General features: G+C 28.1%; 1 protein-coding gene across 1 annotated transcript in view; it reads right to left on the reverse strand.

Moving 5' to 3' along the window:
• Positions 1-2,986: 2,986 nt before the first annotated feature.
• Positions 2,987-13,945, reverse strand: part of LOC113551199 (octopamine receptor beta-1R-like) — a 113,959-nt gene continuing 103,000 nt past the window's right edge. Inside the window, exons 3-4 of the mRNA XM_026953303.1 lie at positions 9,523-9,759; positions 2,987-4,381 (exon numbers count right to left, since the gene is read on the reverse strand). Coding sequence (XP_026809104.1) covers positions 3,988-4,381; positions 9,523-9,759 — 631 coding nt within the window. The 3' untranslated portion in view covers positions 2,987-3,987. The remainder of the gene's footprint in view (positions 4,382-9,522; positions 9,760-13,945) is intronic.

Raw genomic sequence — 13,945 nt, forward strand, 5'->3', positions numbered from 1 at the left:
TATTATAACATAATAATATTATTATTGTATGTTAGAAATATTTTGTACTTAGCCTTCGGGCTTTGACTTTGTCATAATATAATAATTTTGCTATTCGATGTGTTATAATATATTTTGATAATTTTATGTTAGGTTTTCCACAGATGACCTTAACGTAAATTTACGTTTCAATTAGTGTTCGTTTCGTCCACGGCGTAATTATTGACAAAACATTTAGGTATATGCTCAATTTTCTGGATACTACAGTTGTATACATAATATATTCAAATACTGTCGTTGTAACAAGGTGAAATCTCATCTTCACATTATACTCAATCAATGTACACATGTCACTTATGTTATGCATTATGGTACCTACAGCAGATGTGCAGATCAACTCATTAATGATAAGATTATTTAAGCAGATTCGGCAGACGAAAGAGTAATATATATATTATATATAGTGCTTCATGATGAAAATCCATTAAATACTTCATCTAATCTGTAGGTAGGTACAGGAACACATTAACCCACTTGCACCCTCTTATTAGTGTAACTCTGTCTTGGAGAATTTAAGTTAACGAAACAAAATCTGTAAAAATAATATTTACTCTCCGTTTTCCGGATTCCCTTAAATAGGACCCCCCACATACGCCAACGATATAAGCTATACAGTTATACAGTACCTACCTACATTACACAGAAACACATACAGGCAAACGATTATGTAATACGGGACGAGCGCATGGTAAACCAAAACGCTTTTCCCTAAACAGTAAATACTTATTAACTAACATCCTTACCCAACATAAATTCAGCCTCAAAATAACAGAGATTCATTATAAACACACACAACACACATTACTAAAACCAATATGAAGATATGATGGCCAATAAGATAGGTACCAAATTAAAGATATAATATTATTAAGTGTATTTAATTACTACCGAATTTCAAGCATACAATAATTTAATATAATGATAAACACATCTGTATAATATTGTACAAAGTACCTTTTAAATTAATATAATATTGTACGAAACTTTCAGATGATTTCTTTATGACTTATCTTGGGTATATTTCAAGAAAAACCTTATATTCACATTATTATTTGATTAGGTAATTTATAAAATATCCATATTTCTCAGTTCTTCTATAAACCTAAAATGATACACTCTATATAGAGGCACGGGTATATAAAATCATTATACCTCCATTGTTAAGTACTATTTTACTTTTGATAACTACTCTTTTTTACCCTTCTCAATAAAAAATAAAAGTTGTGAGTTTCAATAGAAATCTTTCTATTTTAAAATCGCACTAGTCATATTCTACACGAATACAATATCAAGAATATATTATCTATATAATATTTTGAATGTATGACATATTATCGAATACCTAAATAAAATAAAACCCGTGAACAAATTTCTATACGCAGTATAATAGACTAATTTATTATACAAGGTATTTATCAATATTATGAGTTAGGTATAAATTCACATGTTAAATTTAAAACATTTACTACTTTAGATTGGAAAAAAGTAAATATTTTTCTTTTATTATTTAAAAATAAAAAAAATGGTCTTTCTACAAATGTTATAGTTACAATTATTTTATCTGTATTTTTAATAATATACTAATATAAACATGTATTCGAATTTCGAAGCATAGTAAAATTACGTGAATAAGAACTTTAAATTTAAACATTTTTTTAACGAATAGGTAAACATCACACATAATAGTTCATTTACACACGCACTTATATTAATATTCATAATAATAGTATAAACTTGTAGATTAATTATTTTATGGATTCACAATTAAAAAAATTCGAAAGACATTAATTTATAATTTTGTTAATTATATTTACATAGATAATATGAGATGGACAGACAATAGATACAGGATAATAAAATGTTTCATTGCATTCTCCTAAGAATTATTAAAAAATTATAATTGTTTGGCTTATCAAAAATGATTTTTGGATTCAATTCCAGTTAATGCAAAATGGTAAAATAATTATGTGCAAAATACCTGCCTATATTTCATAGATTAACAAAAGATAATACCTATTCATTATTCGTCATTAAAATATGATTAAAATTTACATAAACCGCACGAAGTTGGGGTTTTAAATTACTTTTTACAATATGTTTAAAAATAAATAAGTTGAATTTAACTTTTAAAATTTGTAAAATAAAATTTAAAAAATAAAAAAAAAAATATTTCATTTAAGTAAAATGGTTTGTGTTAGTAACATTATAATTAATAGATATTTTATTTGTTTATATTGATTGATTAATTAACATTTATATATTTTTCTATCATTTTACACGTTTTAGCGATTCCTTTATAGATACAAATTACAATAAATATATAGTTTTAATAATTGTTATAAACATTATCTTCAGTAGTTTTAAATATCCGTTGTATGTATTTATCCTATTAAATAATTTGTGGGTGAAAAGTTTAGTGTCTATTTATAAAAACGTCGAAGGTTTGTTTAAGTAAATAACACTAACTAAATTTAGGCATATAGTTTGGTATAAATATAAACAGACATAATATACATATATTTTTATCATAATTGTAATTTATTTAAAAGACGTTTTATTTAAGGTTTTACTTAAAACCAGACCTTATAAAAAATGTTTTTTTATTTTTATAAACTTAAATGTCTGTAGGCAGGTATATAGATTAACTATATACTATTGTGTTGTTTAACCACTTTACGTTATAAAAGAGGAAAGTTGAAACAAGTGTATCTCTGATTAAATATTTAATTATTTTATACTAAACTTTTTGTACTTAAAAAATAGGTCACCAAGTGCCAGATTAGTAAATGTAGATCTTTTTTTTTATTAATTATTTACGACAGTAAGAAGTAACTTAACATAATAAAAATAGTTTTTTCTTTTATTTATTTTTCTGAATTTTCATTTTTACTGGTATCACAACCTTTGGTTTTATTTTAATAACATGATTATATTAATATTATACGTAATCATTTTTTTCTAAAAATTGTATTTTTATTATAACATTTTTTTTTTTTATTGGATTCTATGGTCACATTAATACATTATATACTGTACTTGTAAGTTATGACTGTAATACGCAAACGAGTCTGAACATCGATAGGGTTGTGCGGAGGAAAATGGGATTAATAGTTGTAATAATAATGTGTGTATATCCTGCACCATAATATTATTATATTATTATATTTTTATGAATGCGACAACGATTTGGATTGGCGACGACGAGATCCGACAACAGTTAGAGATTCGTTTAATTATTTAGGGCTAAGGTCACAAATACACTGCATGTGTCACCCCGCACAGTCCAACAATGAAATATTGTCGACGGATATATTATATAATAATAATAATAATAATACAGGATAGAACGATGATATTTTGCTGAGTCATCAATAAAAGTATAAGTGTCTAAAGTCACCACCGCCAATAATATATTATGATTGTGCTATGGCGCTGAAGGAATTTTCGGTCAAGTTTTAAATTCACGGCATGGTCACCACGTAATCCACGGTTTAATTGGCACTATTAACATTATTATTTTCTCTTAGAGACTTTTAAGTGACAATATGTAATGTATAATATTATGCAAGTAGACATAACAATACGTAAACAAATAATAATAGCCGTCAGTGGCTCACACACATAGCACTACAGCAGCAGTGTTTAGGACTGTCAGGAGTTTCAGTGTTTGTCAGGACTCGGGAGTATTTAGCATGTTTTTAAATGATACAGGTAAATCACCTGCACCTGTGCTTACTGAAAAGAACGATTTTCTCACTAAATTTTTTATAGTTTGTTTGAACAACTAACCAACTGGGTCTGCGTCACCCCTATGATTTTATAAGTCGACAGTTCCATAACCACTTTGCACAGCTTGTGTGCTCTGCTGGTATAGATCGTCGTGGCGTAGATCTTCGGGGAGAAAAATTAGCTATACGTGCATAATATTATATATATATGTTTTTCTTTCTACAGAACGTTTTGTTCGGTACGACATCCGTTGCCGCCACTGCCACCACTGCCGCCGTTGTTTTGGAGCAGACCTATGGTTGCCGGGTTCATGTAATGCACCTCGGAAGCGTTGCTATAGTTGTACATGTTCTGCTGGCCGAAAGCCGCGGTCGGCGTGGCCGTGTCATTGCGCGATTGCTCGTACCGGCGGTGCAGGCACGGCGGACACCACGGCGGAGACCTGGGCCAGCAGCTCTGCAGCGTCTTCTGGAACGCCACCCGGAACTCCCTGTTGAAGTACGCGTAGATGAGCGGGTTGAGGGCCGAGTTGAAGTAGCCCACCCAGAACACGAGCACTGTTACCCACCGAGGCATCCACGAACCGGCTTCCAGCAGCGAGCTCATCATGTACCTGCATTCACGAATTTATCAGTTTTACGATATAAAAATATTTATAATATACGGTTTTATTGTAATAACTATAATACTGATGATGATGATTTGTACATATATTATATTATATTATGAGAAAAAGAGAATTGGAGAGCATTTCAAAAAATGTGGTCTATCGACGTCCTACTCCCACGTAAAACATGCAATCCTGAAACAGGTATAACTCTGAAAACGTCAAAACGAACAATAATGATTACAAATGCGCAACATTTAAAAATAAGTCGTTTTTTTTTCGTACGGTTGATATTGCCTAGGTAGCTAGGTAGATACTGTATTGTGTTACTATTAACCAAATGTCCACATTATTATCATGTCCGTATGAAAAAACTTAAAGCGTGAGTTTTTTTTTTGTAAAAAAAACCTTTTGTTTATTAATATTATTGTATACACGTTAGTCCATTACCATTATATTACTATGTTATCATGTAACGAGAAATCATCTCTGACAATAACTACCCGACGTCACACGTTAAAACCGTTATCTATATTAATAGTTGATAATAGATGAATAAAACTGCAAACTTGACGCGTTCTGAAACACAAACTGTACCACCAAAGCCACGGCCACGGGTCAATGGTAATCGTATAGAGGCCAAATCGACGTACCTGTTGACGGCGGTTCGTTATGAAGACGAGAGAGGTGGTGACTAACAGGCACCGTGGATTGTCAAGCCGCGTAGTTTGCCGGACGCGTACAGATGCTACAGAGTGGAATACGTTGCATAAATTCGTATTAATGAACCGTGACATCTGTACCAGATCACGAAAACGCTGTCGTCTGTCTAAAGTAGTACGGTATTTTAGTGCCTGTTGATCACCGCCGCCTATTCATCGCCATAACGCCTACATAATATGGAAAGTCCTCACTGACGTGTCTTGGACTGCCGTCGCCGTCGGATTCGTAAGTTTACTATAGCAATAAATATTTGCTCTCCATCCGTATTCCTCTCTGTGAATGTGGAATACTGTTTGCTCGTATGAACGCCTCCCCCCCCCATACACAGAGAGCGAACAGATAAAGCCCACCGATAGCCCGAATCGCCGTCGCATGTCGTCTATGCGGCTCGTGATGGAAACATAGACTTTATATTACTATAAGGTCTATGGATGGAATGCAAAAATACACATGTATTAACGCCGTATCGTCATATATAATATATTCATATAGTGTAGAGTGTTTACACTGTAAAGTATTAATTAAAAAATACAGAAAAGTACAAAAGTTATTTGTCTATTGTGAATCTATATTTTAATTGTTAGCTTGACAAGCATATAGAACAATAGAAAATGTAATTAAATATTAAAGTTACATGTATAATAAATTATTAAATAATAGCCAATGACAGAAGGCTTATTCATTTCGTTTCAATTGCGATGTGTTTAAAATTGTTGAATTAATTTTCAAGCTATATTTTGATAAGCGTGTACAGATGTCAAATAAAGGAATACCAAATAATATCGAAAATTCTTAAATATTTACACTCTTTTTAATGACGAAAGGGGAAAGTTTCTTTTGTAGGAAATGTAATTGGTAAAGACTTTCATAATCACTTAAACAGTAAAATGCATACATTTAGTTCATCGATTTAATCTTAAAAATAAACTCAACGTTCAAATGTGATTATTTGAAATATTATAATTTACAATAAGTAAACTTTTGAAACGTCAGTAGGTAAAGATTTTGTATTTTGTATTATTTATATTTACTGTAAGCAAAACAATTCAAATGTATTTTAAAACGTTGATGTAGCAAATGGAAAGTAAACTGAAATATTACATTAATTCAATTTAAGTAGGAAAATAAATTATTTGATGAAAATAAATATCGAAGAAATAACGAATATAAATTATTCAATTTTTTATTTTACTATATCGTCATTGGGTTAGTCATGAAATATTATATGCTTTGTATTAGAAATTTGTTTCGCGTGTACTATGCAAATCACGACAAAAAATATTTTGTTCGCTTAGGATGCGACCTATTGAAGAAAATACGAATGAAAGCGTGAGCGACTGTAACTTGAATGCAAAAAGCTCCACTCAAGTTGTTAAGTATGAAAAAAATATAATAACATACCTACACAGTACACACGCACATTATAATGATTGCGGTGCTTGATAAATTATCACGTCATAGCCATTTCTTCCTCTTCTTTCTTTGCTGGATTATTTGGTAAAAAGAGACTAATAATAGAATCTGAACATCAAAAGCCACGTATATGGAATATCAGACGTTATTTAAGTGAGTTATTCCTCATCGTAATATTTCAAACCTTTGCAACCAAACATCTTGCAAAGTGTTACAGCGGTGGGGGATTTGTAAAGGATAACGCGACTGCGATAGCTTTTAAAACAATTTTATTATTATTAATGATGCCTAAATATAATATCTACGTTTTTATTCCGTTTCTATTCATGCGGTGGAAACATTACACCATTTATGAGTAGTGTCGTGTAAATATGCAGAGAAAGCTTTTTGAACATTTCTCAAAAAAATAGAATATATAAATAATTGTTATACATACAAGATTTATAATAGATATGTCTGTTACCGAAACTTATTATTATTATTTCTAGAATTTAACTGGAATAATATTAGTATAATATTGTATTAAGCACTGGATATTTTTGTGTAATCGGTCTTGAACACCTGGATATTTTATTGTGCGATTTTTTTTAATTAAAATTTCCTCGGTTTTCGTTTAGACGTTTTCAAATATTTATATTTGTAAATACTACAAGTAATGTATATATATATAAATATATGAGATAGAAAATAGGTACCTAAATAAATAAATAAACTTAAAAAACAAAGAAAAGATTTTTCATTTGGTTTACTTGCTTTAATAATATAGATAACTGCACTGGCTGCGTAAGGGTCAGGTTATTAATGTTAATGTCAACCGTGTTATCTAGAGGGTACATAAAATAAATGGTACACTACTAATCGGCCGTTTAACTTTTAACTAGTAGCTAAAGTTTACATTTGTGATCGATAAGAGTTTAGAGAAAGCTATGTTGTATATAATACAAAATACAACACATTTTACTTTATTTTTACATCTTGTATATTATATTTGTTTTCAATGCTCAACTTTTGAAAAATGGATTTGGGAAAAATAAATATTTTTAAAATAATATTAATATATATTATGTATTTTGTTTATAAATGTACATAGCGTGAGTAAATAAAATAGGATACTATAAAAAATTGTGATTCTAGTTCAGCGTATATTTTATGTGTTGATTGATGTTTTTTCTCGTATAGTTTTACCAATTTCGGCCTAGAATAAGTTGTCAAGAATGAATTGTACGTGCATTGATGTTAAACAAATTCGATACCAAGTTCATTGAAGTGAAACGACGAATCAACATTGAACATGGGAAATCGTTTTTGCAGTGATGTGCAGTGATGAAGGTAAACAGCTGAGGTGAATAAAAAAAAAACACTTAGAATCGATAACATTTATTTTTAAAATAACTGAATAGGTACGTGTGACGTATTAGATTGCGAGTAGTTTATTGATTTTATGATATCTAACGTGAAATTTATTTTTCACTGGTTTTCGTTAGTAATTTTTTTTCAGCTGAAAAACGCACAATCCTCAAAACTATAAAGATGATGTTGATCGATGAAGATTGGATAAGTTTCCACGTTGTAATGGAAATGGAAAAAAAAAATTGTAAATTAAGTACCCACATTAAAAATCTTAGCCATTTTCGGGTTAACTATATTATAATCTCTATTCAGGATGATTTCCGGAATTAAATAATTTATCATTGCTTCTAAGTTTATGACATTTACTTTAATGGTTAAAGAAATGAAAATATTATGTGTAAATAGATTAAATTCTAGAAGACCAATGGAGAATATCAAATATTTCTTAAACTTCATACATTTTTTCGTAAAAGAAACAATTTTGCCATTGATTTGACATTGATACATACGATACAGAAATAAAATATTATAATGTTTTTTTTTTTTTTAATACATGTATTGAACAGTTGTTGAGAAAATATAATATAATATACATTTCTTGGTATAATATTTATGTATACTCGAATATTTTATTCACTATTTTGAATTTACTATCTTTATATAACATATTTTTTTATAATAGTTTAAACTTTATTAAAATATGATTCTGAAGCTTTTGTACTTATACATGTACGTTCATAATATTTTTGACGAGGTAGACTTAAAAAGAGATGTCTAGGGTTTAACGAAATTAATATGCAGATAATATCACATACTTTTATGTAGAGTGGCGTGTGAGGTATATACGATGACGTTCGGTGTGATGGAAGACGGGTTGGGTGGCCAACTTAATACAGCTCTGAGAGGTGGTGAAGAAGGATAAAATATTTTTAATGTGGGATCCAAAACTCAAATGTTATATTTCAATAGTTTTTGCATAAAAAGTGTTTCGAGTGTTCTGAACTAATCGAGATGAAATTTTATATTTTAAATTAAAAACATGAAATTTTCGTTGTACAACTTAGCTGTTTAATATAAGAAGTTCATACATGTCCTTGTTTGAATACTGATAAAACTCTATTTTTTTAGTTTTATATATTTGTAATAATTAGAAACATAGTAAAGAATATTATTTATGTCATAATGCTGGTATATAAAAAAAGTCATTATATTGGAAAATATAGTACGGTCGATACTATATTAGCCTACCTACACAACTTTTTTCATTAATTTTGTTCATGCACCTATATATAACAGTTTTTTTTACGAATGTTCAATGGATTTTGTTGTTAGTTGCTGCTTATGAGTGAAAACTGTTTCGTCGTAACTGTGCAGTATCGCCGTCTCCCGCAGTGTGAAATATATAACCAATATTGGAAACACCTGCCTGGACTTGTAATATTAAATATTTTTTTCCTGATATGGTAAAAAAAAGCGCAGATGCACCCGATGATTCCTGAAGGTACGAAGGACGTACGACATCATACGTCAGGTACCGGAACAAGTTATTAAAAAAAAAAAAAAATTTAAATAACCCGGAACAAAGCTAAAGAGGTAATGTTTTATGCGAAAAAATGTATATATTATACTACATAATATTAAATACGAGTAATAATGTTCACCATGTAAAAAAAGGTAGCCAACATGCCAAAAATGCGGACATAATGATGCCCAAGGTTCGGGCCGCTTTCCGTTCCCGTTTCATTTTGTTACTCGAGGCCGCTGGTCGAAAAGCTCCCGAGTCCGGATCCGTTTCCACATCGACGTCCTTCACAGCATCCGAAGTTGACAGCGCTCCGAGTGCGCTTATGCCATTGATCTGTAGGTGCTTGTTCAGCAACGCCGCGGCCACTTTGCTCCTGAAAACGTAAAAAAAAAAAAAAAACACGAAATAAATGACATGAACGATTCGGACCATAGACCAGTGACATAATCAGGATTTTGCTTTTTTTGGCGGTGTGATCTGATAATTTGTTGTATAAAGAAGATTAAACTAAGATATTTTATAATTTTGGTACCTATATGAAAACTAATGCCCTGAGTGTAGAACGTTTCAGATTTTTCAGGTCTCCGTGGAAATTACGATTTTAATAAATTGTAACGTATTAGACAATACGTTCATGGAATATTGAAATCATTGCTATTAAATTTTTCTAAAATTTCGGTGAGGGCTGCAGGCTGTTGCCACTTCTGGACCCTAAACTACACTACTAACTGCTATTATAGCAGTCTATAACATACAGGGTTCGAATACAATATGTGGTTCACAATATTATTATCGATGCGCGTATACTTAATAGAAAATACAATATTATTATGATAGTATGATACTATCTTTACCTTACGAAAATCGTATCCGTGCAGTTTGGCTTTTGTAAAGAAAATTTGAAAAGATAGATACTATACATTTTTTTAAGATTAAATTTATTTTATGCCTGTTGGCTGTTTCGTCAAAGCGATGGAACAAATTGAAGTAGAAACGTGTTGACGTCATAGCGTTCGAGATAAATTGCTACGACGTAGCAATGAGTTCTTAAGTGTAACGGGGACAAATTATATTCAGTGTTGGTGCCACAGTATACGATTTCGTATTGAAAAGGTTCGCATTAATTTTGCAGACCTTCACGATTGGCCATCTAAAATGGGTAGGTAGCAAACATTTTACAGATGATGATAACAGTAATGTTAAATTGGATTATGTTTGTACGAATTTAAATTTTCCCTTTTTTCATTTATTTTTACTTGATTCATGAACTGGCGCACTTCATAGTACTTGATTTATGGTTAATTTTTTAGAGATTCTAAAATAGTATCTAAATCATTTATATTTAATACTATCAAAAGCAGAGTTTCCCAATTAAATTTGTATAGCTTGTATATAATATTTTATACATACCTACACAGTTCTGTGTATTATATATATATATATATATATATATATATATATATATATATATTATTTTAAATTATTTTTGATTGTATGCAGTTATTTATACATCTCATTGCAATAAGTTATGAACAATAAGAATGAAAGTCATAGTAGAATCGCCTTCCCCCTTAGTGCCTACCTAAGTGAAATTTCTCCTTAAAATTATAAAAGCCTACATGGAAGAGTTGGAAATCACGGATCTAAATATACCAAAGCACTCAAAATAAATAATTTATTTAGTGCTCAATGGTTCAAATTATTAACTGCTTAATGCGAACTACCTTCCGTAGTATATTTTTTGATTAGTCAGCTAAAATAATACATCTGCTCATTTATCGCATATCATAATATTATTTTATATTATATTATATTTCTATATTTTAATTAAAAGTATATATTGTGTATCTTTTTTTAATTTGAATGGATAAAACTTATTTCGAATAAAGTGCTATTATTATAATAATGTAAGACATTTGGTAATTAACTTATAATGAATGCAATTCAACTCCTTGAAATATTTATAATATTATAATAATTTATGTATTTTAATTTATTATTAATAAATTAGTAAAAGTACTAGTAACATAAAAACGCTCACCAATAGATACATTTAGTTTTAGAGATTTAGATTTTAAGTTAAAATTGTGATCAAATAAATCAGAAACATTGAAAATTATTTAAAATGTTAATTAAAATTTAATTTAAAATAAATAAAAAGTATAATTAAAATTAGTTTTTATGTTTTCGTATGCTGAGTAGGTTTATTTGGTATTAAGTACACGGAAGCTTCTATATATATGCATTGCATCAATATGGTATTTTCCTATTAACAAAAAGACTGTACTGGTTTGTTTATTATATAATAATTCGTTATTAATAATGTTATATACTATTTATGATTTTGCATTCTTTTGAAATATAAAATTTGTATGTATTGATATTATTTGTATAATTTGAATTACTAAAATAACGATGTTATAACCATAAACTATAATTCTATCTGATTGATACTTAATTTGATGTATATGAAAAATAGTGTTTTAGCAATAGTTTGTAATATAATTATTATATTTAAATTTTTATTTAAATTAAAATAAACCAAATAATAATGAAAATCAAATTAATTTTGAAAATATGTTTGAAAATTAACGTATTTTTGTCTGAAACATCATGGACATTAAAACATATTGTTTAGTGTAGCATAAAGAAAAGATACAATTGTTTATGAAAAATACACAAATGGTTTTCTTTTGTGTAAAATGTTCTTTTCTAACATAATTTTATTGTGAGGAAAAACTTCGTACTTTGGTCCTTCAAAAGCAAGAGGAAAAATGAGAAATCCATATTATTTTTTCTTGTCCAAATTATTTTTACAGTTTAATTTTTGTTCTATTTCATTGAGAGTAACAAAAGTCTAGTAAACTTATAATTGACGAAAAAATATTTAAAAAAAAGTATTATAAATATTAATAATGATATTTCAAACACTTTCCAGTAACACACAAAAATAATTCTGACTATCTTGACTCCTACGAAAGATCAGTTGAAGTTTTGGTACGTATAAGAATTTAAAAATATCTATAATTATAATTCTTACGTTTTTAATTTTTAAAAATGTAGTTGTAAAAATGATTTTATTAAATATTCATAATTTAATTTCATAGATCCACGTATGAAGTATAAAGTTAGTTTTAAATAGATGTAAAAAAAAAAAAAAACAAAGATTTTTAATTGCATTATTTAGGTATAGATTATTATGAAAGTTATTGTATCAATTTTGTATACATATAAAACGCATGTTAAAGTCACGTGGTGCCAAAAACAGTGGCCTACTTAACGTGTAAAATACCCTCCATTAATCAATTTTATTTGGTTTTTCTTTTGTATTTTTCATATGAAATATGAATTAAAATAGTTTTTGAAAAGCATTTAACTTTTATTAACGATTAAAAATATTTTATGCACTTATACAAATATTACAATAAATATATTTTTTTAAATGCATATTTTGTGTTGTTTAAAAGTGTACAATTTTTAAGATATTCTATATATTTATAAAAAAAAAAATAGTGAATAAAGTGTTTTAGCACGTTTAAATTTAAACTAAATATTTTTTGACTACATTTTGAATGTAATCGATTTCCAATTATTTTCTAACTCAAAATATAAGTATATTTAATACAATTATTTGAACAAACAATTTTATATGTTTTATAAAAACACTTTTGATAATATATTTAAAAAAAAAATATTAAATATTAAACACATTTTTGAATATTGATTTGATAAGTCACAAAAATAATATTCATGTCAATCAATATTATTCAATGTATGAAAATATAAATATTTAGAAGCACCTACGTAGGTATATAAAATCAGTCAACACTAGAACTTTTATGCATAAGAAAAATATTTGTATACTAATACAATATATAAAATGAAATAAAAATACCGATACCTATATTATAGGTATCATAAAATATAGGAGATTGGTTATTATAATAACAATGCTTCCAATCAAGGCTGAATATAGATAAATGTTACTATACCGAGTTGAATTAACATTTTTTACTCTTTTTAACTTTTGAAAATAAAATAATTGTCTCAACTAGTTATAGTGCAACAATGTACAATCAATGTTATCTATAAAATAATAATATTAAAATACAGATTTTTAGTTTATTCTTTAACCTTATAATAGTTGAAGCGAATGTCATAAATTTAATAAATTTATGTTATTCTATCGTAATCGCAAACTTATACCGGCATTAAACTTGATTTAAACTATTTTAAATATCATAAATTAATACTTATGGTGAATACAAATACGGTAATTTATTTTTAATACCTATTCCGGAAAGACAGATCTTTGTATAATTAACCCTAAGACTCAAATTGATAAAATACAAAACTGTTTAAAGTTGATTAAATTATTAATCTTTAAAATAATTTATGAAAAATAAAAATATGAAGAAGTAATTTTTCAATAGGGTTTTAATACAAATTAGAATTTAATATTATTTATATTTCATAACACAAACGATTATTTAGTTGTAAAATATTTATAATTCTATCATTTATTTTTTTCTCAGTTATATGTTCAGGAGATCGCTTGG

The sequence above is a fragment of the Rhopalosiphum maidis genome, chromosome 2, assembly GCF_003676215.2.
Source record: "Rhopalosiphum maidis isolate BTI-1 chromosome 2, ASM367621v3, whole genome shotgun sequence".
Lineage (NCBI taxonomy): Eukaryota > Metazoa > Arthropoda > Insecta > Hemiptera > Aphididae > Rhopalosiphum > Rhopalosiphum maidis.